Below are 26949 nucleotides of genomic sequence, written 5' to 3'. Positions count from 1 at the left end.
GGCAAGGCCTCCTTCCACCTGTCTTGCCCTACTCTCTGCTTCTCAATGTGTATTGTATTGTTTTATGTACTGTGGCTTGCCATTGTTTTATTGATTATAGTTTAGATATTATTGTAACTGTTGAGTGGATTTCTGTTTAACTTTTATATGTTGATATTATTAATTTATACTATTTTAATGATTGTTGAATGTTACTTTTTTGATGGAGGTTGCCTATTTGAAAGTTATGTTTTATTATCACATTGCATTAGATTGTTATAACGTACATTTTTTGTTTCTTCAGCTTGCAAACCGCTTTGAGTATTGTAAGATAGAAAGGCGGTATACAAATAAAAAATGATGATGATGATGAAGAAGAAGAAGAATAACAACAACAACAACGCAGCAAAGCCTTTTTGTTACGCATTCAGCCGCAGTGGCCACTGCCCTAATAAAGTCATTTTTGCATTTCTGACTTGATACAATCCTTTGCCGGGTAAACCTCAGCACAACTCCACTCTATACCCCCATCTCTCTATGGTAAGCCAGGAAACTTCCGCCGCAGGCTTCGGAACGTTCGCTCGAAGCCTTGCCTCCAATCAACAGCGCCAGTCCCGTTGCTAGGTGACCGTTGCCAAGCTGCGGCGTGCGAAAGGAAGCTCGAGTCGCCTTGGAGACAGGGACGCTCCAGGCTGGGCGCTGGTTTGGCCAGACGGCTGCCATGAGTTCCCGGGGCAGCGAGCAGGAGGGCGGCTGCGGCGGCGGCTGCGGAAGGATCATGGAAGCCCCCGCAGCCTCGTGGCACGTAGCCGGGGTGTGCATTACGCCCTCCGAGGTGCGCTTCGTGGACGCGGTGCCCGGAGGGCGCTACCGGGCGCTGCTGAGCATCCAGAACCTGCAGTCTCACAGCTGCCTTCTTCGCTTAATGCCTCCGGAACAACCTCAGGTGGGGAGGCAGGAATCCGTGGGAGCGGGGGCAAGCTGAGAACTGGCCTTTCCCTTTAAAAAGGCTCCTTTGCACCCTTCGCAACGCTGCTCCTCCTTCTGAGACTACTGTTAGTAGTGCCCACGTCCCCAGCCTGCACCTTCTTCTTCCTCCATTCCCCTTTGCTGCTGCACTTGTTGCCAAAAAAATTGCAAAACACCCCTCCCCAAGTTCGTAACAATGTAAATCTTGGCAGATCTGATCAAATAGGCATTAAATAAAACCAAACAAACCCAGAGGCAGAGCGTTTGCCACTGGAGAGTTACTGAATAGTGTTTTGAATCAAAGCCCATCACTTGTCAATCATAATAACCATAATTTTATTATTTATATGCCCCACCCCAATCTGACTGGGTTGCTCCAGCCTCTCTGGCGGTTCCAGCAAAATATATTTCATATAGGTGCAATGAATATACTGTATGATCCTGCTGAAATCTAATGACAGTTGAATTGGAAATCAAATGGTTTATTTCTTCTTCTTCTTTTGCAGTTCAAACTAATTGTGGAAAATCAAAAGAACTCTGTTGCTTCTGGGCTTCACATAACAGCCATTGTGGAATATCATCCTGATAAAGAGATAGACCTTCAGGACAGGCTACTCCTTCACGTAGGAAAAAAGATAGTTGAGATTCCTCTAATAGGGTATGCCATTTCAATGTATTGCTCCACTAGTTAACTTTTGTTAAAACAAGGTGAAATTTCCTCCATATGATTATTGTGACTTAAAATTGTTATGTGTGAAGTGGCCTTAAGGGCCGATCTACGTGCTAATTGCTTGTAATCAATTAATGTCCATAGGTTGAAAACAACAACAAATAGCTGTAGGTGTGGGTGTGTAAACAGGATGAAGATCATGATTCTGACAAAAAATCCAACACTGCCCCCTGTGCTCTGAGAGGAAAACTTAAACTGATGCCTATAGACATTTCTCTCTTAGCCCTAATAACAGCTTGCATGGGCTATTAATTTTATTAAAATGACAATGCTCCAATTTTACTCTTTGTGGCATAGGGTTGCCACTTGACTGATGTTTATTACTAGATTAGTGCTTTTTAACTTTTTAAATGATGTTACAGATGTCAAAGAGAACAACAACTACCAAACTTTTAGAAGACATCTGAAGGCAGCCCTGTTTAGGGACGCTTTTAATGTTTTATGTATTACTGTATTTTAATATTTGGTTGGAAGCTGCCCAGAGTGGCTGGGGAAGCCCAGCCAGATGGGCCGGGTATAAATAATAAATTATTATTATTAAATGCATTAATTAATAGCACAATCCAAACCAGTGTCCACCAACACAGGTTTGCATTGTAAGAGCCACCAACACATTTGCATTGCTCACTTGGTTAGAACCAGAAAGTGGGAGGGGGCAAGCAAAATTATGCTCTATGCCACCTTGGAGCTGACTTAGTGATTGGGTCTGCTGTTGTCAAGGGGTGTTAGTGGAGCTGTCTTAGGATCCAGTAGGCCCTGTTTTGCCTCAGCCCCTCCCTGCCCCATAGTACTATATTTTGGGTCTACAATTCACCTGCCCTCTCAGTGGAACAAGGAGCTCTGCACTGGTGGAGTGATGCTAGTATCACTCTATGAGCAGAAGCTAGTGATGTTGTTCTGGTCTGCGTGCAGGGAGTCTATCAGGTATGATACTGACATCCTTAGGAATTATGCTACTGTTGCGGGAGTGGCCCTACCAGTTCAGTGATGAGTTTTGACCCAGGCTGCAGTACTGTCAACCCTTTACTGTGCTGCTTTTTTATTTATATCTGTATAATTTTTTGTATTTTGTATTTGTACTATTTCATTTGTGTCCTGCTTTTCTTCCATGCTGGATCTACCAAGCTGTGAAGATCTACCAAGCTCTAAAGGTCAAAACTAGCATTTTAAATTGGGCCTAGAAATGAAGTAGGGAACCAGTGCTGTTAGCAAAGCACCACCATAATATGTTCCTAATTTTCAGTTCTAATTATCAGACTAGCAGCTATATTCTGAACTAACTGCAGTTTTGAACTGTCTGAAGACAGCTTCATGTATAATGCATCACAGTAGTGTAAATGAAGTCACTAAAGTTGACCAGGTAGTTAAACCATCCTATAGTATAAAGTGCTTTGGGCTATAAAGGAAACCTTCACCTCCAGAAGAAATGGTTCATGCAGCACCCTCAAGGTTTAACTCTGGCCAGTTTGCTATCCTTATTCGTAGGTGCCGCTAGATTTTTAATCTTTCCATTTTGTTTTGTTAGCTCTTTACCAAAATGTATTAAAACAGTGAGATTTAGGACTCAGTGATGTTTTGCTGCTAGGTTATATAATGGGCACATTCTATGCAAAATTAGTCATGATTTGTAATGTGAACCAATCCATGTTTACTTAGAAGTAAGTTCTACTGAGTCAGCAGTGCTTGTTTTCAGGCAAGTGCATATGGGATTTTCAGCCCAAATTATATTGTTCTTACTGTGATTTTATCTTTTTCTCTAACTTTCTTGTACTGAATGTCTGTTACAGCAGTCATCATGAGCTCATACAATATTGAAACTTTTATAATGTTATAAAATTGTTGGGGTATTCCAGTGTACTCATTGTATATTAAATTGTGATCAGTGTTTTTTTCTTAAGTGTAAGTAGACCAGATCCATTTTAAGAATTTATAATTTGATGAAACAAAGATGTTCAAGCTAATTAAAAATATAGTTGCAACTCAATGTGATTAAATTGTCTTTAAGTTCCAATAATTAAGAAAGCAAAATGACATTTTAATAAACCTCTTATGTTTGCTGATGTTGCTGCTAAATTAGATTACATAATTAAATTCTCTGTGTGTTGAAAATGGGAGGAAAGCTTTCTTTCCTAAAGCATCTTTAAAAAATGCAGCCAACAAAGTAATGTCAGAAAGCCAATTAAAAGTGCAATTGTTTTCCAGATTAATCCCATGCTGCTGCCTAGAAATTGAACCTGAGATAGATTTTGGCACAGCGATTGCAAACAGTAACGTAATTAATAAAAATCTAAAAATTACTAACTATGGATCATCTCCAGGTAAATATTTTCTGTGTAGCAAATTATACCGGATTCCTTTTCTGTTAACATGGTATATTGATGGGTTTCCTAACTACAGTATACAGTGGTAGCTCGGGTTACATACGCTTCAGGTTACAGACTCCGCTAACCCAGAAATAGTACCCCGGGATAAGAACTTTGCTTCAGGATGAGAACAGAAATCGCATAGCGGTGGCATGGCAGCAGCGGGAGGTCCCATTAGCTAAAGTGGTGCTTCAGGTTAAGAACAGTTTCAGGCTAAGAACGGACCTCCGGAACGAATTAAGGACGTAACCAGAGGTACCACTGTATAATGAAATATTCATTTTTGTCTCACAGTTCTTAGACACGTCAAACTAGGGTTATCAACTTCTGGGAAAGCTACTGCCCTAGATGGTGTCACATTTTGGTAGACAAAGGTAGCAAAACGGTTTTTCTCTCCTTCCTCATTTTCCATTAATTTTTAAAATTTTGGGAGCATGTCATTGTATTTTGGGATAGCGAAGACAGAGAAATAGGTATGTGTGCATACATCACTGGGCAGAATTCAAGTTGCTGCTTCCACATGCCATGCTTGTGATTTGACTTGCAGTCTGTGGCTAAGGGTGCAATCCAAACCTACTGTGGTGGTTCTGTGGAGCTCTTGCCACCTTCACAGCCCTGCTATTCACAGTGCAGAAAGTGAAGGGCAATATGACTGGGCCTGATCTTTGCACCAGCTCTAGGCAAGCACAGTGATCAGGTCTGGTTTGAGATCTATGTCTTCTGGCAACAGCTGTAAAACTGACTTAGGATTCTCTGAATTCCCTGTTTTTGGGGGTTTCTGCTGGGGTCAGCTGGTCGGGATCCCACCAATGGACTTACTTTCACCATGTTAGGCAGATGGAATGTAAATGCTGTTGCTGATGGAGTTATGCTGGAGGGTTGGGATTGCTCTGGAGTTTTCTGCTTTCTAAGGGTTCTTAATTATGTGAAGTATTTGTGATTTGAAGTGTTTAAAGCTGTGCTCACTTGAGTTATGTGTTTTTAGTTCTTATGACATAGGTTTGTCACACTTTTGTGATATTGGGTGACATCCAATATCATTGCACAATGAGAATTCTAGTATCTCTTCTCTTCCAGCCTGTTGAATGACTGTAAGACCTTCTCCCGAGGTTTTTACAACCTGGAAGAGAAGAGAGCAGATTTTGGGAGTGTGGACAGGCAGTGTGGAAAGAGAAGCCCGGTTGCACAAATGGACATCTGCTTGCAATACATTGGATGTCATCCACAGGGTGCGGCACAGTTAGAGTTTGGATTGTGTTAGGTTTGTTTGTGTTGCCCGGAAGTCATGTACCTGAGGACATGCTTGGGACCAGAAGTTTTGTTAGCCTATGCTGTAGCTGTATAACTTAGACCAGCATTTCTCAACATTGGGTCCCCAGATGTTGTTGGACTACGACTCCCATCATCCTTCATCACTAGTCCTGCTAGCTAGGACTAGTTGTAGCCCAATAACATCTGGAAAGGAAACAACATTGAGAAAGGCTGGCTTAGACAGAGTATTTTCTGTGGGCCTTGGCTCAGCATCAGGATTTTATCTTTCAAGAGCTGGCAGTACTACTTTTTTTTAAAAAAATTGTGCAACAGAAAAAAAGAGCTGCTAAAAAAATGAGATAAAATCCTGATGCTGAGTTAGTAGGTTCAATGGTAATCAAGTTCTGTATGAGCTTAGGTTTAGAACTCTATCTCCTCTGGCAAGAATTCTTTCTCTTCTGTCATTGTTTACACAAGTAGAAGGATAATGCCCACTGCTATGTGAAGATAGGTGTGGAAGTAAAGTGCATCTCCGCCCACATTTTGTGCTACCATGTATCAGAGTGAAAATAGTTCATTTTACATGCAATGCACAATATGCTTATATATTTTGTAGGTACGTTTGCTATAAAATACAAAGGAAATGTCTCCATTTTGATAGCACCAACCAGTGGAGTGGTGGAACCCCGATCAGAACAGTTGATTAATATGGAGATTTGTACAGATGTACCCAGAACAATTAATGAGACAGCCATGTAAGTTGCAGTCTTCCTTCTGCTCAGAATGTTGTGTGACACTGATACCACTGTCTACTCTGACAGGAAGCACTGAAGCTGTAAATATGTTTAATATATTAGTGACATAGGCAGGTTCCACCATTAGTCTCCCAGTAAAATAATCTGTCTTTCAACCCAGCTTGGAATGGTAGAAATAGGCAGCTTCTATAAGTTTCAGCTGTAAATATGTATGTTGTAGAAATGCTCTAGTAAAATACTGAGTCCATAAGATTAATACACTATTGTAACACAGTTCTTATCTGTTCATATTTCCCCCTTTTGTTCCTTCTTACCTGTTGTTTACTCAAAAGTGTGAAATTGCAGGGACGGCCCAAAGCTCAGATAATCATCAAAGCCAATATAGTGGAGCAAGTTCTTGAGCTTTTGGGTGTGCCTCCATCAAACAAAATAAAATGTGTCAATTTTGGATGTGTCTATTTTGGAACCACCAAGACTGAAGAAGTTCTTCTTCATAATAAAAGCCCAGAGCCCATGGATTGGGTGGCAATCCTGCAAGATAATGCTGTTGGTGGAGAGATGGTAAGGAAACCTTTTTTGAATTATTTTAAAAAATCTTTTCAAATGTAAGGAAACCTGATAAATTTACTCCTGCTTTTCTGTCTGTTTTTCAGCAGGGATTCCCTTCCATAGTTGTAGTCTTGTAGAAGAGAGTTTTTCTTTTGGTCAATGTTGTGTGTTTTTCTTATCTATATGTATCTCTTCCAACTGTGCGGGTGGAAGGATACAAAGAGCATTGAGGTCAGCATGTGGGAGTGTTTGAGCCAGGTCTCACAGGGAAGAAGATGGAAGGGGATGGAAGTGACAGAGGAGAAACATAGAAGCAGAGAAACCAGGGCGCTCTGGAGGACGAGGAGAAATTTATGAGGGAACAAGAAGAATTAGGTAGAGGGAAAAGATGTGGCTCAGTTTCTCACAAGAAGGAGAAAGAGGAATAGGACAGAAGGGTCTGGGGCTGCCATCCCTAGTGGCTTGCCAGAAAGAGAAGGGTGAAAAAGCTAGCAGGAAAGGAAACTGTACAAGGGGCATCAACAGAACAACAGTATAAGGAAAGATGGGGTCAGGTGGAATATACAATATAAGAGACTGACAAAGAAGAGAGAAAAGGCAGATATAGTATACTGTATAGCAAAAAGAGAGTGGAGTTCTGGGATGCAAGATGTCAATGGAATTATTTGAGTAACTTGCCCACTAGGGACAAGAGACCACCTGGGGTTCTGCAGACACCTAATACCAAGGGCAGGGATAGAACTGACACCAGCTCTCACAGCATTGTGTCACACTGTAGTATGAACAACAAGAAGAATGTGCACTGCAAATGTGTGCCATCTCTGAAAGGTGGGTAAATAGTAGTAGTAGTATACCATCTCACCCTTATGTGCCCAACTGTTGACTGTGCTGTGCAGGAGAGGGCCTCTTGAAGATAAAATCTCATCAATTCTATACAATGTTGGTATTGGGTGTGGTGGCACCTACCCTTTGGAACTCCTACCAGTTACTATTTCTGTTATCTTTTTGGTGTCTCTTGAAGACCTACTTTCCTTCTAAAGCCTTTTAAGTGGACATTTTTATTATCTGTATTAGACTTGACATGGTTTCTAATATGTGTGTTTATTGTTAAATAGCTTCAGGGTGTTTTATGGGAAGTGGTCATTAAGCTGAAAGGAAGAAAGAATAAATAAAACACTTGTGTGTGGAAAAAACACTGCTGTATTTGGGCCTAATGTTGTGATAAAACCAAACCCTTTCCATTACCGTTACGCTGTGTGGCTTGGCCTCTGTCAACAAGGCCTGTGTTCACACTCCTGTATACTGTGTGCTTACTGTGTTTCCTGTGTTGGACTTTTCATTGATGTTCACGTGATGTCATCTAAAATGGACATATATTCTGTACTTTGTTATTACTATTTGATGTGTTGTTTCTCAACAAGTGTGTAGGAGAGCCAGTGTGGTGTAGTGGTTAGTGTTGGACTAGAACCTGGGAGATCAAAGTTTTCTGGGGATTTGTTATGTACTGAGTTGAATAGGATCTAAACTGCAGCAGTCTGATTGGTCCTAGAACAATAGGATCCAAACTGCAGCAGTCTGATTGGTCCTAGAACAATAGGATCCAAAATGCAGCAGTCTGATTGGTCCTAGAACAATGCAGCAGTATGATTGGTTGGCAGGAACCACCCAATCCTGCTCCAGATAGAAGTGAATCCACAACTTGATTGGCTTACAGTAGAATTCCGGAATTAGCCAATCATGTGCAGCCCATTGTGTAAATAATGTATATAAAGCAGATACTGTGAGGGGACTTCCATTCATTCCTCCTCACCACTATGAGCTGAATAAAGAGCATGAAATCACTTTGCGACTCTGAGTATATTTCACTGGCGACGAAGGTGGGATCCCGCTGAGCTGACTGCCACACACAGCACCGCAGCACCGCCACCTGCTGCACCGCTGCCTTGCACCGTGTATCCAGGCTTCAGCTCCGGGACACAAGGAACTCCGAATGGCAGCCAAAAGCAGCTTGAGGTCAGAGGAGTCCCAAGGGAACAGCAGGGCAGTGTGGCCCATAGAGCAGGAGGGGCCAGCAGGAGAGGCAGAATCAGTAAATACAGAGAGGACCTGCGAGGCCAAAAGTACACCAGAACCAGAACCACGACTGAGCGAGCCGGTTGCACCAGACCAAACAGCCCCATCACAGCCAGCATCCTTGGAACACGAGCCAGAACCTGGAGCCCGGACCAGGGAACATCCCAGGCCGCAACGCACACGTAGGCCGCCGGCATACCTTGAGGACTATGAATGCGACCTCCCGGGCAGGACTGGAACTTAGAGGGGAGGGGTGTTATGTACTGAGTTGAATAGGATCCAAACTGCAGCAGTCTGATTGGTCCTAGAACAATAGGATTCAGAATGCAGCAGTCTGATTGGTCCTAGAACAATGCAGCAGTATGATTGGTTGGCAGGAACCACCCAATCCTGCTCCAGATAGAAGTGAATCCACAACCTGATTGGCTTACAGTAGAATTCCGGAATTAGCCAATCATGTGCAGCCCATTGTGTAAATAATTCCTCTGCACCACTATGAGCTGAATAAAGAGCATGAAATCACTTTGCGACTCTGAGTATATTTCAGGATTAAATGAGGACAGGGAGAACCTTGTATGCCACCTTGAGCTCTCTGGAGAAAAAGGTGGGATAGAAATGCAACAAATAAGTAATAAATAAATAAACCAGCTTCACACCAATTGGGGTCCTTAAGTCACTCCTAATTTATCTCCAACCAAAGTGTGAACACCTTTGCATAGGATAAAGGCATCCCTGCCTGTCAACACCCCCTGGTGAAATAAAATGAAGTCTGCTGTTGTGAACAGCTAAGGGGGAAAGAGCTATGAAAGATACCAGAGAAAAAACAATTTTACTGCACTCTAAGGAAATCAGCCCTGAGTGCTCACTGGAAGGACAGATCCTGAAGCTGAGGCTCCAATACTTTGGCTACCTCATGAGAAGAGAAGACTCCCTAGAAAAGACCCTGGTGTTGGGAAAGATTGAGGGCACAAGGAGAAGGGGACGACAGAGGACGGGATGGTTGGACAGTGTTGTCGAAGCTACCAGCATGAGTTTGACCAAACTGCGGGAGGCAGTGGAAGACAGGAGTGCCTGGCGTGCTCTGGTCCATGGGGTCATGAAGAGTCGGACATGACTAAATGACAACAAGAAGGCAGCATTGTGAATACACCAAAGGACTCCATGGGGAAATTCTAATGCATCTTTTTGTGTAAGCCCAAACTGCATCCTCTCAGGGTTCCTGCAGTGTAAGGGCCTTCCAACCCCACATACTCCACCTGTCCGAAAGATGCATATTTGCTAGGGCATAATAATTCTGTAGAAAGTTCTTACTTTTTTTTTTAATAAAAGCTATATTATACCAGTTATGTCTAATAAATACAAACTAGGAGGCATCTAGTGCTAGGGACAAGTTTCTTTCAAATAATGGCAGTTTTTCCTTGCTACTCTTTCAGTATTAGACTGTGATATTTTATTTTTATTGCTTTTCTATATAATACAATCTAGGCTTATTCAAGATGCATAATGTTTTTCTGCCTTTTTTTTTTTTTTTTGTCTGAAAAGACCAGCATTAACAACTGAGAAAACTGAGTGGCTTTTAATATATTTTATACCTCACTTTGTCTTACAGGGCACAGATATTCAGAAGAGTACCAATGCTGTTTTAAGAGATTTACATTACACTGATGGAAAAGCAGAACAAGATGTTTCCGCTCTGATTGCCTGCATTCCCAATGAAGGAACACTACAGCCTGATCAGAAAATGATGATCTCTATTTGTTTTAGCCCAAAGTAAGCATGGAATGTGAACTTAATGATATTATTTATTAAATTTGTATACCACCCCATACCTTTAGATCTTAGGGCAGTACACAACAATATATAAAAATATATATGATACATATGTATGTATATATGATTAAAATTACTAGAAATTGACCCCAAATATGATACACTCCCCTCTTTTTGATATAGGATTCATTCATAGCTGAAAAAGCACTCCTCTAACTTTTGTAATTAACTTATTTTGACTAGCTGCTCTCCTAGTTATGGGAAAGGTTTCTGTTTTCAAAGAAAATATGGGGTATGAATGCCCTCTTTTAGCTGCAGTGGATGACAGGAAAGGGTATACCCTGTCTGGAGACCAATCATTTCTTGTCTCAGTTGCCTAGCTGAGGCCAGAGGAAAAAATGGCAAAAAAGTGTAGGAAAAATTGGGGGGGGGGAGTGTAATACAAGAGGTGCAGTTGGAATTATTGGAAGCTATGCAGGCTCAAGGGTTGTGACAGCAGCAACTAGGCTGAATGGGCAGGGGGGTGGTATCAATTCACATGGAGCATTATGAAAAGAGTTGTATATTTAGATGATTTGGAAGTTGGTACATAGGGAACATTCTTAGCATAGTGACAAGTGAGAAGTCAAGAACCAAGTATTTATTATCCTGCACAGTGAGTGAGGTAATGACCCTGCAGAAACACCCCGTTAATTAGTGTTGCTATATTGATGTTGCATAAGAAACCTTAATTGCTCTAATTTTTCTGTTTAAACTTGTTAAGGCATTAACAGCATATATTCTCCCTCCCCGCTTAGAAACATAAATGTAATTGTGAATTTTTCAGAATGGTGAAAAGAGACAGGGGGGACCTTGGCAAAACTCCACCAAGGCAAGATTATGCTCTCTTTCTGAAATTTGAAGCTATAGGAAGCAAAAACGACTTCTTGGAAGCAGTGGCTGGTGGTGACAGACCTACAGATGGTATGGCATTTATAAATATTGACTAAATGGAATGGGATTAGAACTGTACTTTTCTCTCTGTAAATTTCCAAGAAGAGTAATGGGCTTTGCATAAAATAATCTATAATCTGAATACCTAAATTAATTGGAAAACTCCCACCTCTGCATGTAACAAGAAGGTGTGAATTACATACCTTGAGGCTTGTTTTAGGTGGCAAGAGTGAGGCAACAGCAAATTAGTGCCCTGGTGCCCCACTCACTCCATTCTTGGGCTGGCTGGCTCCCTGAAGAGGCAGGGCTTTCCACCTCTACCTCTTCCCTGCCTGAGCCTCACTCGGAGAAAGGGCCAAGGACATCCTTCTTCAGAGCAAGACATTTTGGGCAAAATGGCCAAAAGAGCGTGCCTCTGTCTTCCATGTTTTGCTGTGATGAAGGCCAGCTCACCAAAAATGTTTCACTCCAAGAAAGGATCCCCTTGGCATTTTCTGAGAGTAAGGCTTGGGTAGGGGTGAGGCGGAATCTCTGTTCACAGGTTGAATCATTCAGGATCTCGGCACCTTCTGTGGCCTGCATGTCAGGGATCAGGCATTCCTTGCTATCTCTCCTCCTTTGATGACTTCTTAGGGATGACTGAGAGATCCCAATTAATTCTGGGCTGGCTGCAGAAGGTGTAGTGGCTGCTAGGTACCAGCATGCAGTAATGACATCATACATTATTCTTACCATGTAAGGATTTCTGGTTAGGTTTAGCATGACAAGGCAGACCTCCAGAACCTGATAGGTTTTCCACTTCCTTACTTCAGTGCCACTGATTTCTGGCTGAAGGCCTGGTTATCCTCCAGGAATCTGACTCATATATTTGGGGTCTGTAATAGTATGTGGAATTTCCCCAGGTGTTTTCACCAGTTTCTCATGCTTGGTGGCTGCCCACAACAAATACACTTTTCTATCCTGGATACTAGTCAAATTTTGAGCCCATGTATGTTCAGAAACAATGACTTTTGGAAGCTAGGCTGGGGTTTTATGATGATTTTGCGCCATCTTTTTTTAAAAAAAAATCTGATTACAATAGGGCATTTTATGTACATTTATCATACAATGTGTCTTGCCTGAAATTTCAGGAGGTAGACTGTACATTGATACATGTATGACTTGATCATACAGTGGTGCCTCGCAAGAGGAAATTAATTCGTTCCGCAAGTTTTTTCTTCTTGCGAGTTTTTCATCTTGCGAAGCACAGTTTCCCATAGGAATGCATTGAAAATCAATCAATGCGTTCCTATGGAGACCGTCCAGGGACAGAGGGGAAGCGCCGCGGGCCTTCCCCTCTGTCCCCGGACCTGTTTTAAAGCAAGGGAAGGGGCAGCGGACCTGTTTTAAAGCAAGGGAAGGGGCAGCTTCTCTCCGTTGCCGCCCCTTGGTTCAAAAGGGGTCCGGGGACAGAGGGGAAGGCGCGCGCGCGCCTTCCCCTCTGTCCCCGGAGATTGCGGGGCTGGCAACGGGGAGAAGCGATCTTCTCCCCGCCGCCCCTTGCTTCAAAAGAGGTGCGGGGGCAAGCTTTGTTTTGCGAAGCAAGCCCATAGGGAAATTCGTCTTGCAAAGCAACTCGAAAACGAAAAAACCTTTCGTCTTGCGAGTTTTTCGTCTCGTGAGGCGTTCGTCTTGCGGGGCACCACTGTATAAAATGGGGGCAAATTATATGAAGACAGTCTTTCATGATCTATAAGTAAATTGGTTGCTATATTATCTGTCTTTCGGCTGTAAATAATAGCATATCCTTTTATCTCAATGCTTTTTACAGAGAAGAATCGTCATCAGGTTGAGTTGGGTTTGATAGGCTCAGGGCTTCCGGTCATTCTGACATTCAAACCAGGACCAGTTGTTAATTTTGTGGAGTGTTACATGGGTGAACAAACAGATATTGTTTGCACGCTCAAAAATGAATGCGATATTCTTCCAGTATCATTTGCTTTTCGTAAGATTGCACATTATAATATTTGTCCTGAAAAGGGAAAAGTAAAAGCAAAGTCTACACAGGTACTATCTTTGTATTTTTCTTTCATCTTACGCGGCATATATGTAGTTAACTTTAAAAGTGCTTTATATTGTGAAGTGTTGCATTGTACAATAACATAAATTTAAGTTGCTGCTAAAGCAGTATTACTGTAATGATGGCATGCATGAATGATTGTTACTTAAAATAAAACAAAAAACCCAGAGCTTGCTTTTAAAGTATTTATTTACTAAATTTATATACCACCCTTCATCCAAAGAGCTCAGGGCAGTTCACAGGATAAAAATACAAGACAAAAGGCAAATAAATAGAACAAAAACAAAAGAACCCTCCCCCCCACAAGCAGATTAAAAAAGCTGTAGAATATTAATTAGCCAAAGGCCAGTTGAAGCAGAACATTTTTGCCTGGTGCCTAAAGATGACACTCCCTTGTCATTGAGAGACTGTTTCTGAGATGCATGAAATTTTACTCCTTTTTGCTTCTCTTGTCTTCCTGCTTTAAAGCAGTTACAGAATTGTTGCTTTATCCATCTCTTATCCACAAGAAGCACCTTTTACTCTTACGTACATAGATGAGAAACATTCTCCTCTCTCTGCTTAAAGCTAACTATCATAACCACCTTCTTTCAACCTATCCATTCATCCACAACCCTCCATGAGTATATAATGAGAATGCACCTGTTACAACATTTTACTCTATTCTATTAGCAGTCATTACCCTTCTTCTTTACATTGTTTACCTGTCAAATTCTACATCAATTTCAAGCTTCTCTTCCTTATTTCTAAAGCCACATATATCTCCCCTTATTTCCTCTTTCTCTTCTATTTTGTCTACCTAATCTGCTGCCAAACTCCACTCCTATCTTGATGCCTTCTTCTTTGTAGTTCTTTCTCTTCAAAATATCACGTTCTTGGCCTTTTGTGAGAACCTGCCTTTGCTGAATCCTTTTACTGAGCCATCTTAGTGACACACACAAACTTTCTCACTGCCACCTGAGCCTCTCTTGTCCTTCTGCTCATTGGCAACCATTGACCTCTGTTTCCTCAACTTCTCTCTCCCAGGCCTCTACACATCTACTCAGATGCAAATCCTGTCAAGTTCAGTGGGCTTATTCCTGGGTAAAAGGTTACAGAATTGTAGTCTTCAAGTACATTGTAAGGAACCATGCTTGCTGTATAGTGTATGAAGCAGTCAACAGACTGTGAAGCCTAAGTAGTTGGATAGGGATGTTTAAGAGAATTTTACTACTTAAAGTTCAAGAAATGAAAACTATTTATTTGAATGCTGGGAATTTAACATCCTGGTTGTTGTTGTTTTTTAAAAGAAACAATGAGTGAGCATGATGTAACATTTTAAAATGCCTAAACGTCTGTATTTATTTATTTTTATCTTTAGGATATTTTATTTTCATTTATTCCACGTCACGTAGGAACCTTCACAGCGAAGCAGGTGATAGATATCATTGGTCCAGTGGCAAAAAAAGATGGCTTACCAGCACTGAAGATCAAACCTTTCCATCAGTTATACTTAATTTTTTCTGGCGTTTGTAACTCTGTAACCAATAAAGTGGTTCTGAAACCCAACCTTGGTAAGTTAGTAAGAAAAAGGGGTTACAATTTTAACATGTTTGAAATTACATTTCTGTCAGTTCTTTTGTGGGATAATTCAGACAAATGGTAGACAGAGGCTGAAATGTTAGAACTAGTTTTTGGTGACTTTGGCATGGCAATTTGTTCAAATGCTCTGATAATTTATTGGTGAAGTAGCAAGTTAGTCACATTTCATCCCATGGCTGGGTGAGCAGCCTCCTGCACGCCCTGAAAATGAATTCCAGTTGAAACTCAAAGCTTCTTGAGAGGAGCTGATGTTTGATTAGTCTCCACCTGTGGATCTAACTCTTCAACCATCTGCCTGCCCACCAGCACATTACACCTGCCCCAGAGGAGAAGTGACCTTGAAGGTCAGGACCAGGCCTAACTGATAAACCCTTTTCTTGAGCTTGAATGGAGGCTTTTAAAGAGCAATTTGAGAGTTCTGTCAGGTAACTCATACCTGTTGTATTCAGAATGTGCATGGTCTTCTTTGATCCCTGCCATTTCCCTCTTTCACATGTAATGCTAAGCCAAACCATGGATTAACACAGGTATGAGGAAACTGGGGTTCTCTAGACACTGCCAAGCTACAACTCAAATCCTTCCTGGCCATCGGCTGGGGCTGAAGGGAGTTGTACTTCAGGAGTCTCTGGAGGCCCAAAAGTTCCCCACGCTGACTTTGGATAATGAGCAAATGTGCACACTTTGGGAGAGATCACTTTGCTCCTCCCTGGTCATTTTGCTGGTGTGCTGTGCGATTGTCTCAGGTGGCACATGCTGGGATGCAGCTTGTCTGTTCCTCCAATTTTTCTTTGCTGGGTGATAGAGCTGTGTATCGTTTCTGCCCTGCCCTGTACTCCTAAGCTAGCTTCCTAACCTGAGGTGCAGAGGACATTATCTGGATAGCAGTGTTGAAGTAAAATCCACTTGTCACAGTCCAGTCAGCTTCTCTGTGTGGAATGGGAGGGCTGTTGTCATGTTCTTTGCTTCAGGCAGCAAAATGTCCTGAGCTGTCCCTATATAATAACTCGTATAAGCGCACTTATAATACTAGCCTAGGAATGTAGTCCTTTATTTTTAGGGGGGGGGAAATGTAGTATTAGCAATTTAGTTTTCTGCAATTCAAGGAATAAAAATGATATCTGATACACATATAATTTATTTTTATTTAAATTCTGACTAAGGTATAACACCACAGATTTCCAATGAAGTGGGAGTATTTGTAGCTAGGAAGGTGGAACAAACCACTGATGTTGCTCCAGTGGCACTTCTTAAATCAGATCGGACACAAATTCATGCCCACCGGATAAAAAAAAAATTGAGCAATGCATTGGTAGCTTTTCCTAATGATCGTCAAGCCAGCATAAGACCTCCTGAACTGCATAAGGATTACAGGTAATATTGAAAAAGCGATAATGATTTATAACTGTCAGAGCTGGTTCAGATGCAGGTCAGTAAAAAGACGCAGAATTAGGCAGTGTAGTTAATTCTTTATTTAAGAAAATGGCATACAGCTTAGCAATACCTCCCAACAGGACTTGCCACTATAGGGCAGTTGCCAGGACTGATGGTCCCTGCCTTTTACTTCCTCTAGGTCTCATTTTCTGCCGAATGTTTCCCAAGCAGCTTCAGACTATCTTGGGGAACCTGTAATCTCTGCCCTGCCCCACCCTACGCATTGCCCTGCGTGTTTGTGGAGTCAACAGAGGGACCCCCCCCCCATCTTCTTCAGCCTCTGAGTCTGAGCTGCTCCCTGTCACAGGCTCCCTTTGCTCACTAAAGCCTGTTGCCTCTTCAACATTCAACCATTCCTCTCCCCAGTCTCCCTCTGACCTCTCCTCAGTGTCCCACTGTCACCACCACCAACCTCTGGGCTCCAAGCCTTCCTCCTTTGGGGCTCCCCTTGGGGGTTCCCCAGCTGGTACCTCCCACCCCTCCTCATCATCTAGCCAGTCCCTAACAATAACAATAATTAAAATATCACCTTGATAAAGACTGCCCAGTCAAAGACTGCCCATCATATAGCACAACAGGTTTTTGCTTGTGCAACAGGACATCCCTTTCCTCTCTTCCCACATGTCACTCTCCAAGTGCCCTCAGATCTGTTCCAAATAGCCGCCCTAACTGCCCAGGCCAGATTATTTTAATCAGTGGGAAGGGGGAAGATTCATTGCATGAATGGAAATCTCTTGTGACATTGGGTGCTATTTTAAATATTTTATTTTGTAGCCTTTAATGTTTGTCCCTGTGAATTAAATATATAGTGAACCCGAATTCAAGTGCAAGTGATTACTGTTTGTGTTGAAATATATTTTGCTAATATTGGATTGGCTCCAGAGTGATGGCTGTGCAAACAAAAGGGCTTCTGTTCAGGGGAGAAAGGGGCCATATTCTCTCTGCAACCCATCCCACTGGTGCTACTGCATGCTGCTCCAGAAGGGCTCCCAATTCTTGGGAGCAGCTTTTGAAGAGGCCCAGTAGAAGGGGGAATCTGCAAAGATAGCTTACTTGCCTCCCACCTCCAATGCAGAGTGGAACTCTGGGCTCAACCCACAATTTCCCTTTTTTCATATCAAATTGCAACAGTCCTATGTTAGGATTGTCTTGGCAAGGTCAAATGCAATGGAATAATGGACGTATGAATAGCACATTTATATAGCAAAAGTAGAATTGTTTTCAGAATCCAGCGCACATTTAAATGGCTCCTGCTCTAATGAGGCTGCATTTCTTTTCACACATTTAGGACTATTTTCACAAAGGTTGCCAGATACAGTTATGTGGATCCAGAGTTTTCTTACACGTTATTTGAAGAAATGGAAAAGCAAGTGAATAAGGATTACTATGCAAGCTATCTTCAGAGTTTAAGACAGCATCGTTTGCATAAAAAAGCTGCTCGGTAAACATTGTTTCCAAATAAACTGCCAAAATGCTCAATCACTTTCCAGATTTATAACGCTATAGTTTTATTCTTCGTTTTTATAAAAAGCTACAAATCCTAGTATGAATAATGTATAGGAAATGTGACTTAAAGGTTGAGAATAATGATATTCTTGTAAAGAAGCTGGTAAAATGCGGTCTTGACTATGCTACCACTCAGTGGATTTGTAACTGGCTGACTGACCGAACCCAAAGGGTTCTCATCAATGGTTCCTCTTCATCCTGGAGAAGAGTGACTAGTGGGGTGCCACAGGGTTCTGTCTTGGGCCCGGTCTTATTCAACATCTTTATCAACGACTTGGATGATGGACTCAAGGGCATCCTGATCAAATTTGCAGATGACACCAAACTGGGAGGGGTGGCTAACACCCCAGAGGACAGGATCACACTTCAAAACGACCTTGACAGATTAGAGAACTGGGCAAAAACAAACAAGATGAATTTTAACAGGGAGAAATGTAAAGTATTGCACTTGGGCAAAAAAAATGAGAGGCACAAATACAAGATGGGGGACACCTGGCTTGAGAGCAGTACATGTGAAAAGGATCTAGGAGTCTTGGTTGACCATAAACTTGACATGAGCCAACAGTGTGATGCGGCAGCTAAAAAAGCCAATGCAATTCTGGGCTGCATCAATAGGAGTATAGCATCTAGATCAAGGGAAGTAATAGTGCCACTGTATTCTGCTCTGGTCAGACCTCACCTGGAGTACTGTGTCCAGTTCTGGGCACCACAATTCAAGAAGGACACTGACAAACTGGAACGTGTCCAGAGGAGGGCAACCAAAATGGTCAAAGGCCTGGAAACGATGCCTTATGAGGAACGGCTAAGGGAGCTGGGCATGTTTAGCCTGGAGAAGAGGAGGTTAAGGGGTGATATGATAGCCATGTTCAAATATATAAAAGGATGTCACATAGAGGAGGGAGAAAGGTTGTTTTCTGCTGCTCCAGAGAAGCGGACATGGAGCAATGGATCCAAACTACAAGAAAGAAGATTCCACCTAAACATTAGGAAGAACTTCCTGACAGTAAGAGCTGTTCGACAGTGGAATTTGCTGCCAAGGAGTGTGGTGGAGTCTCCTACTTTGGAGGTCTTTAAGCAGAGGCTTGACAACCATATGTCAGGAGTGCTCTGATGGTGTTTCCTGCTTGGCAGGGGGTTGGACTCGATGGCCCTTGTGGTCTCTTTCAACTCTATGATTCTATGATTCTATGATTAATTCTACGTACCTGAATGGGTTTGAGAACAATGAATCCCACGTGAGTGACATTTAGAAATTCAAATTGCAGTCCCTGGTGATCAGCTGCTTCCTCCAGTGTCAGCTAATTGTCTTGTCATGTGTGGTTACTTTTCCTCCCTCCTTTCCTCCACAAACTGCATTGGACTCTGAGATCTATCTATCTTTCCCAAGTAATTTGAGGAAGACACGTTTGAAATATATGCACTGTGACAGTCTTTATAATTAAAAGGTAACTTGGTGTAGGTTAGTATTTAATATCAGGGCTTGCATTGGGAAATTTCTCTCTCTAGTGAATTCAGTTAATCAAAATATGTACTCAAAATGTTGTAACTTTTCGCAGTATGTTTACTTCATAGCTGAATGTCACTTCTTCATACTTCCAACTCATAGGATCTTTAAATCACTTAATAATCCTGTGGATATTGGGTTAAAACCAGCATCGGGCTTGAAATCTCCAAGGGTTAAAATTTTACAGGAGGAGAAATTGGAGGAAGAGGTTGCTTGTGTAAGGAGTAGCTTATTAACTAGTCAACAGTTAGCAGAAATGGAATCTAAAACTTCAGCCAGAGAGGTAAGCTAAATATGTTTGAAGATGATCTTGCTTGCTTACAGCTTCTCAAAATATTATGTAGCCTCATCCCATCCATGTTTCCTCAACAGTCCTGCTAATTTCAGTGTGATTGCTACCAGAAAAGTGTGCCTAGGATTCCACACTCAGGGCTGCAGCCTCTTTTCCCCCCTAAGGAATTCTGAAGATTAAGATTTTGTGTATTAAATATTCCCGTGTTGCCTTCTAGTTGTGGTTCTGGGTATCTTTCTTCTTCTGGTAGTGTTTCCTTTGCAGGAGAATCTAATTTTTCCAGCTTTTAATACTATTAATAATACCTCTGGTGAACATGTTGTCCATCCTCCCCAGATACACTGTGCATTTGTATAGTGTGTACTAGTTGTACAAGTATGTACAATTTGTGTAGGGTCTGTGATAATGAATGTTGAACCACGAAACATGCTGCTTTTCCATGCTCCCTTGGGTGCGTATTGTAAACTTCTTTTTGAAATGTTGGTCGATAAACAGTGCCCAACATCTCATGCATGTGAGTGTTGCCTTCTGCGTTCCTGTTTGCCTGGAAATGAGCTGTCAGCCTACAGAATATGTTTCCTCTCATAAACTTGCCCTCCTGTTTATTTGCTTACCCAGATTCTATGGACTGTGTTCAATACATTTGAACAAAAGCCTAACACATTATTTTTACAGGTGGGTGACGGGCTTAACCCTGTACCAACTTCGCCACAAGAGATTGAAGACTGTAGTTTAATTCTGACGCCGAAGCAGCTTCATCAAATATTCATTGGTAAGATTTCTCCTTCCTTTAAACACAACAAGGGACAAAAATCATGTATTGGTTTAAAAATAGTGACTGTAAAGAAAGGGACATACCATGCCATTTTAATATATTTTATGTTTGTGTGTATAGATAGAGAGATAGAATTACAACTATAACAGTGTTGAATTGCTTTTTTAAGGATTGTTTCCCCCCTATATTTTTAGCTGTTCTTATTTTTATCTGTAGGCTGCCATGAGTCCCTGTCAAGGAAAAAGTTGGGGTATAAATAAATATATGGTAATAGTATTAATTAATTAATTAATTATAAATTCTGATCCTAATTCTTCACAATAGAAAAAAAGCCATTTTTAAAAATTCTGCAGCCACATCTCCTTTCCATTCTTTTCAGGCCCCTCTACCATTGACTTTGGAGAGGTTTGCGTGTGTTCTACATCTACCAGAAAAATGCATCTGGTGAATAATCTCCCAGTCTACATCTGGGTACAAGTAGGAATTGAAAGTGAGGAACTGCAACAGACCAGCCCTTTGTCTCACGTCATTCCACCTTTTACGAAGACTTATATTCCAGTTGTGTTTGAGAACAAGAAATTGGGAAACTTCCGAAAGTAAAACTTTTTGACTTTTTTTTTTGGGGGGGGGAATAACTTTTTGAGTAAAGCACTCTGAGGGAAGAAAGGGTTCTTATGCATTTTGTCTTTTTTATAAATAATATTTTATTATTTTTAAATTTAACAAAGAAAAGGAATTGAAACTGTGAATTGAAAAGCAAGCTGATATTTGCACAATTATTTTATACATGTTGCCTTGACAAAATGGCATGACTTGTTTTTAAAGGCAGGAACCAAATAAAGTTCTGTGTTGATGTCATTATCAGAGCCGTTACTAGGTGATTTTGCGCCCCTGACAGAACCATCCAGATTGTGCCCTCTAGCTATGGATAAATGAGCTCTTCTTTCCGCCTCTCCTCCACCTATTCAATTCACCTTCTATTTAAAATAATTTCTTATGAGGCAATAATTGATATTTATATTTATGGACATATTTTTAGCTGATTTTGCACTCCTCAATTGCCTGCGCCCCTGGCAGGGGCCCACCTCGCTATCCCCAAGCTATGGCCCTGGTCACTATATGGCACTGGTACGCATGCACATATACACACACATTTTAGATACGTACCTGCACACACACACACACACACACACGTATATGTATATATATATGTATATGTGTATATAACATTTAGGTGTCAATCCTATGCACACTTAAAAGCATTTGCATTGGATTTTATTTTTTAAAAATTCCCCTTGATCCAAACACCTTTTAAGTAATGCAAGTTACTAAAATAGATTACTATTTCTGATTTCACCCCCCTGAAAAGTGGTCTTATAATTTACAAAGCCCAGTTTTTTAAGATGCTCCAGTATTTGGTCACAACTAGCATATACTTTGGGACGCGGGTGGCACTGTGGGTAAAACCTCAGTGCCTAGGACTTGCCGATCGTCAGGTTGGCGGTTCAAATCCCCGCGGTGGGGTGCGCTCGCGTTGCTCGGTCCCAGCGCCTGCCAACCTAGCAGTTTGAAAGCACCCCCGGGTGCAAGTAGATAAATAGGGACCGCTTACTAGCGGGAAGGTAAACAGCGTTTCCGTGTGCTGCGCTGGCTCGCCAGATGCAGCTTGTCACACTGGCCATGTGACCCGGAAATGTCTGCGGACAGCGCTGGCTCCCGGCCTATACAGTGAGATGAGCGCACAACCCTAGAGTCTATCAAGACTGGCCCGTACGGGCAGGGGTACCTTTACCTTTACCTAGCATATACCTTTGCAAAGTATTTTAAAATATATTTGAATTAACATGTTTTTATGATCCTCTTCTTCACATGTTTCATTTTAATATCATACATGCAATTTCTTCTGCATTACAGGTCTTTCGTGTATTCAGTAAACCAGCATCACACTGGACATGTGTTAGTGGTAGCATTAGTAGTACCTGCTGCTTTGGAAATGTCCACAAGGGAACTGACTTTAAATCCTGCCTTTAGCTACTTAGCAGAAACTGGATTTAGAGCAACAGTGACACTATACAATCATAGAAACTGCCCTGCAAAATTCACGTGGAAGCCTGTAATTACAGATGAAGGAATGGCATTTTCCATATGCCCAGAGCAAGGTAGAGTATATTATGGGACTATTTCAAGCAGTGATAAAATAAAGTAACATGTGATGGGCATATGCTGCAATCTGATATTTAAAGTGTTGAAGGAGGGCAAGTGGAAGCCCTCTGTCACATTGGCCACTGTTCCGCAAAAGGAAAGTCTATATGGAAGTGAATAGGTCTATTGTTCAGAATTTGGGGGCAGATATGTTTGCAGGTATTTAAGGTACTCTTTCATTTATTTCTCTTACCACATTTTCTTTCTCCGAAAAGGGCCGCATACATGGTTCTCCCACTGCCCATTTTATTCTTGCAGCAACCCAGTGAAATAGGCTAGACTGAGAGGTGGTCCTAATAGAGCTGTAGAGTTGGATGGGACCACAAGAGTCATCTAGTCCAACCCCCTGCAATGCAGGAATCTTTTGCGCAACGTGGGGCTTGAACCCACAACCCTACGATTAAGAGTCTTGTGCTCTACCAACTAAGTCTACCCACGTCTTTCATATTGTGGTCTGACACTAACTACATGGGTCAGTTACTAAACTGACGAACTGTTCGAAATTAGGGCTGCCGCTTGCTTAATGACATCTTAGTTGACTAACCAGTCATAATTACTGTGCTGCCTTTCAGTATATTTTTTGAGCCATGACCACACAGCTAAGATTGTGGTCCAGCATCATATAGCTTGTGTTGCTAAGCAGAATAATATGAATAACCAACCTTTTTATTGTCTCCACCCCCTCCAAGGTAATCAAAGGCTTTTAAGTACAGTGGTACCTCTGGTTACATACTTAATTCGTTCCGGAGGTCTGTTCTTAACCTGAAACTGTTCTTAACCTGAAGCACCACTTTAGCTAATGGGGCCTCCCGCTGCTGCCGCGCCATCGGAACACAATTTCTGTTCTCATCCTGAAGCAAAGTTCTTAACCCGAGGTACTATTTCTGGGTTAGCGGAGCCTGTAACCTGAAGCGTATGTAACCTGAAGTGTATGTAACCCAAGGTACCACTGTATCAGGAAAGGTGAGAACTGCATTCCACAAAAAGCAGTCAATGAAACAAAAAGTCTTGTTACCCTCTGTCTATGGCCAGCAATCACCTAATAAAAATGGCGGAGGGTTTTTTTTTTTTTGTTCTTCATTTACCTAACCTAGCAGAGTTGACTAAGTCTTTGAAATACAACAGGTTGGCTTTGGAGCATTGCCTGTTTAATTCAGATCCTATTTTTAATCAATGTGGAATAGTTTGACAAGTTAAGATTTTACTCTCGTACACTATGCCAGTTTTTGTGGTTTTGAAGCCCAGACTCTATAATAGTATTTCTTAACAATGTGTATTCATATTGAGCAGGATTTAAGCTAAGTTTTCCAATTACTTGTCACCCTCCATAATCTTTACATTTTTAGCAGCTGTAATATATTCATTTTCTTTATTAATTTAGGTGTCGTAGATGCCTGTCAAGATCTAGAGTGTGAAGTGGCTTGGCACCCAAGTTTCTCTGCTCCAACAAGAGGAGAATTTGATTTGTGTGTGCATCAGGGGAAAACCCTTAAACTAAAATGCTTGGCAAAGGTAACATTGTAATCTTTTACTAGTACTTTTCCCATGTGGCCTGTGACTCCTTATGATTCTGGAGAAGGGCTGTAGCTCAGTGGTAGACCCCATACTTTGCAAGTTGGAGGTCCCAGGTGAGAACTCTGATGTCTCCAGATGGGCTGGGAAAGACCCCTCCCTGCCTGAAACTTTGAACAGTCCTGCCTGTCAGCATTGACAATTCTGAGTTAGATGGAGCTAATGCTTTGACTTGGTGTAAGGCAGCTTCCTAACTCTGGTTCAAAATGACAACTTTAAATAAGTAAAATGAAATCTGTACTGCTGCAGAATTAACTACGGAATGTTAAAATAAAACCATGCTGCAGGTGTGCCAAGGTACCATTCTCAATGAGAGAAACAGTGGATTTTTTTCTTGATTTTAAAAAAATCTAACATCCTTTCCCTTAAAAACTATTGTCTATTTTTAATAATGCTTCCATTCTAGCTTCTATGAAGTAATGGAAATCTGAATGTGTGCTGGAACAAGTGCACTGATGGTAATGCATTATTATTATTATTATTATTATTATTAATTATTATTATTATTATTATTTGGTTTTCTTTCTCGATATTAGCTTGGCACCACCAGTGTTCAGTTTAAGGAACAAAGGATCACCTTTAATCATGCTCCTCTGCATTTGACTACCTGCAAGACAGCCATTCTCCAAAATGTAGGACATAACCATGCATACTTTCAGGTGAGGCATACCCAAAGTGGATAGCATTGTGCATATTGTTGTGTGTTCTTGCCTTCATACCCCAAAGCTTCAGCTGCTGGAGTGCTCACAAATGGTATTTCAGGCCACTCTCCCACATTGTATGAGACAGGCATTCAGAACCCTTTTATTCCAGAAGTCATTTAATAATTATTCCTCTTGTTTAACTGAATCATTTGGTTTGTGCTTATTTTAATTCTTCTGTGTTTTGGATGTGAGATAAATTTATTGGTAGTATATTTTATTTTTGGTAATCTGCTTTGAAATTTTTATCAGGGAGGCTGGAAATAGGTGTGAGAATATATTTGCAGAGAAACCTAAAATTCAAGATTCATGTTTTTCTTGGCAGGTCATTGATGCCAATCCTCTTCCTGGAATGATTATATCTCCCTTTCAGGGTGTAGTACCTGTTGGAGGCCACACTGAAATCAACATCTATTTCAGACCAAATGCATTAATGAAATTCGATAGCAGAGTGGAGGTATTAACATATTGAATAACTATCTAAAACATTTGCTTGGCTTCTAAAAAATACTCGTATTTTGATATGCAAATACTTTTGGGGGGGATAATAATCTCAAAATAGGATCAGGAAAAGCATGGATTGACTGAAGATTAGAAAGTTGAGTGGGAGAAGGTCTCAAAAGGCAACCAGTCCAGAGGGTGACTAAAGAAAGGTGGCAAAGTAGGAACTGAACTGAAAATTAAAATGGGGGATATCATGAAACCATGCTGGGAGACCCCAGCTAGTGAAATCCTTCTTGGACAATGAGACCCCAGAGATAGGAATTATGTTATGTTCCATGACTTGACTTGAATCAAGCAGTCTAATCCTCTAGGGAGGGAGAGGAAGCATCACCTGAGCTCAGTTGTTCCAGGCAGGCTTCCTACACCAGGGAGAGGAGATGCAATGTAAGAGCATATGGTTCCACTGCCCTCTCTTCATATTTTAATCATGGTTAAAGGGAACAGGAATGTTTTATTTGCACTGTTCTCTAAGGGGATGGCTTTTAAAAACTACCGATACTATGCTTTTCTAACTCAAAACCAGAATGGAATGAGATTGGGGTTGGGCTAAATAGGTTTCTAGAGTCGCTCCTGAACTCCAGTTGTAAAGACAAGCTTAGCCCTGACAGCACTGTTTGTTGGGATAATGGCCTTTGCATAACTAGATGTTATGGCCAAGTACTAGTGATTTGTTTGCTTATTCCAGACCAAATACATCACTCTTTCCCACTATTCTGTCTTCCATATTCTCAATTTGTAAACATCAATTTGTAAACATAAAAAACCCATTCTGACAAATTTAGCTTCAGCAATGGCTGCACTATTTGATATCTTAGCTTGCAATTGTTTGTACACCTACATCACAATATCATCAGTTGCATTTTAGAAAACAGTTTTTGAAATGCTTTGTCTTAATACAATTGAGCATGGAAGTTTCACATTAGAAAGATTGCTTTGCAAGGGTGATATACTGGCAAAATATATTACTGTCTTATCTTTTTTCCTATTAATTAGATAGCTGTCCGGCATGCAAAATATTTGGAACTTAGGATTGGTGGATCTGTAGATGTTCCTGACATATATATCAGTATGGTAAATATGTGACATTCTTCATTGAACTTACTTTATTAGATACATAGAATTGGATTTTGTGTATCCGTTTTGTATAAGTAAACTAAAAAGGTAAAGGTACCCCTGACCATTAGGTCCAGACTCTGGGGTTGCTCGCTCATCTTGCTCTATAGGCCAAGGGAGCCAGTGTTTGTCCGCAGTAAACTAGCTAAACTAAATAAACTAAGTAGGTAAGCTAATAAGTAAACTAGGGCATCATCAGTGAAAAAGGCACTTTTTTCTGTCCTCATTTTATAGGGGGATTTAAGCATGGCCTTAAATGTGTTTAACATAGGCTGGATTATGCTTTCATGTAGGTGTTTGGAAGCTGAAAACAAAGAATAGTTTAGTTGTGTGTTTA

The 26949-nt window shown here is 41.2% G+C and overlaps 1 protein-coding gene across 2 annotated transcripts in view; it reads left to right on the top strand.

The window, feature by feature from the left end:
* Nucleotides 1-421: 421 nt before the first annotated feature.
* Nucleotides 422-26949, top strand: part of CFAP47 (cilia and flagella associated protein 47) — a 185850-nt gene continuing 159322 nt past the window's right edge. The window contains exons 1-19 of one of the 2 annotated variants that reach the window (XM_081197772.1): nt 422-925; nt 1455-1606; nt 3881-3996; nt 5909-6047; nt 6380-6608; nt 10279-10439; nt 11266-11402; nt 13183-13418; nt 14792-14984; nt 16173-16383; nt 17732-17884; nt 19556-19736; nt 20421-20517; nt 20900-21116; nt 22435-22679; nt 24104-24234; nt 24831-24953; nt 25321-25452; nt 26493-26570. In XM_081197772.1, the coding sequence (XP_081053898.1) occupies nt 701-925; nt 1455-1606; nt 3881-3996; nt 5909-6047; nt 6380-6608; nt 10279-10439; nt 11266-11402; nt 13183-13418; nt 14792-14984; nt 16173-16383; nt 17732-17884; nt 19556-19736; nt 20421-20517; nt 20900-21116; nt 22435-22679; nt 24104-24234; nt 24831-24953; nt 25321-25452; nt 26493-26570 (3156 nt within the window). In that variant the 5' untranslated portion in view covers nt 422-700. Of the gene's footprint in view, nt 926-1454; nt 1607-3880; nt 3997-4374; nt 4416-5908; nt 6048-6379; nt 6609-10278; nt 10440-11265; nt 11403-13182; nt 13419-14791; nt 14985-16172; nt 16384-17731; nt 17885-19555; nt 19737-20420; nt 20518-20899; nt 21117-22434; nt 22680-24103; nt 24235-24830; nt 24954-25320; nt 25453-26492; nt 26571-26949 lie in introns of those variants that run through there. The other variant, XM_081197773.1, reaches the window with a different exon arrangement.

This window comes from Podarcis bocagei (genome assembly GCF_964188305.1).
Source record: "Podarcis bocagei genome assembly, chromosome: 6".
In the NCBI taxonomy this organism is placed as follows: Eukaryota; Metazoa; Chordata; class Lepidosauria; order Squamata; family Lacertidae; genus Podarcis; species Podarcis bocagei.
This window is presented reverse-complemented; position numbering and strand designations above follow the sequence as displayed.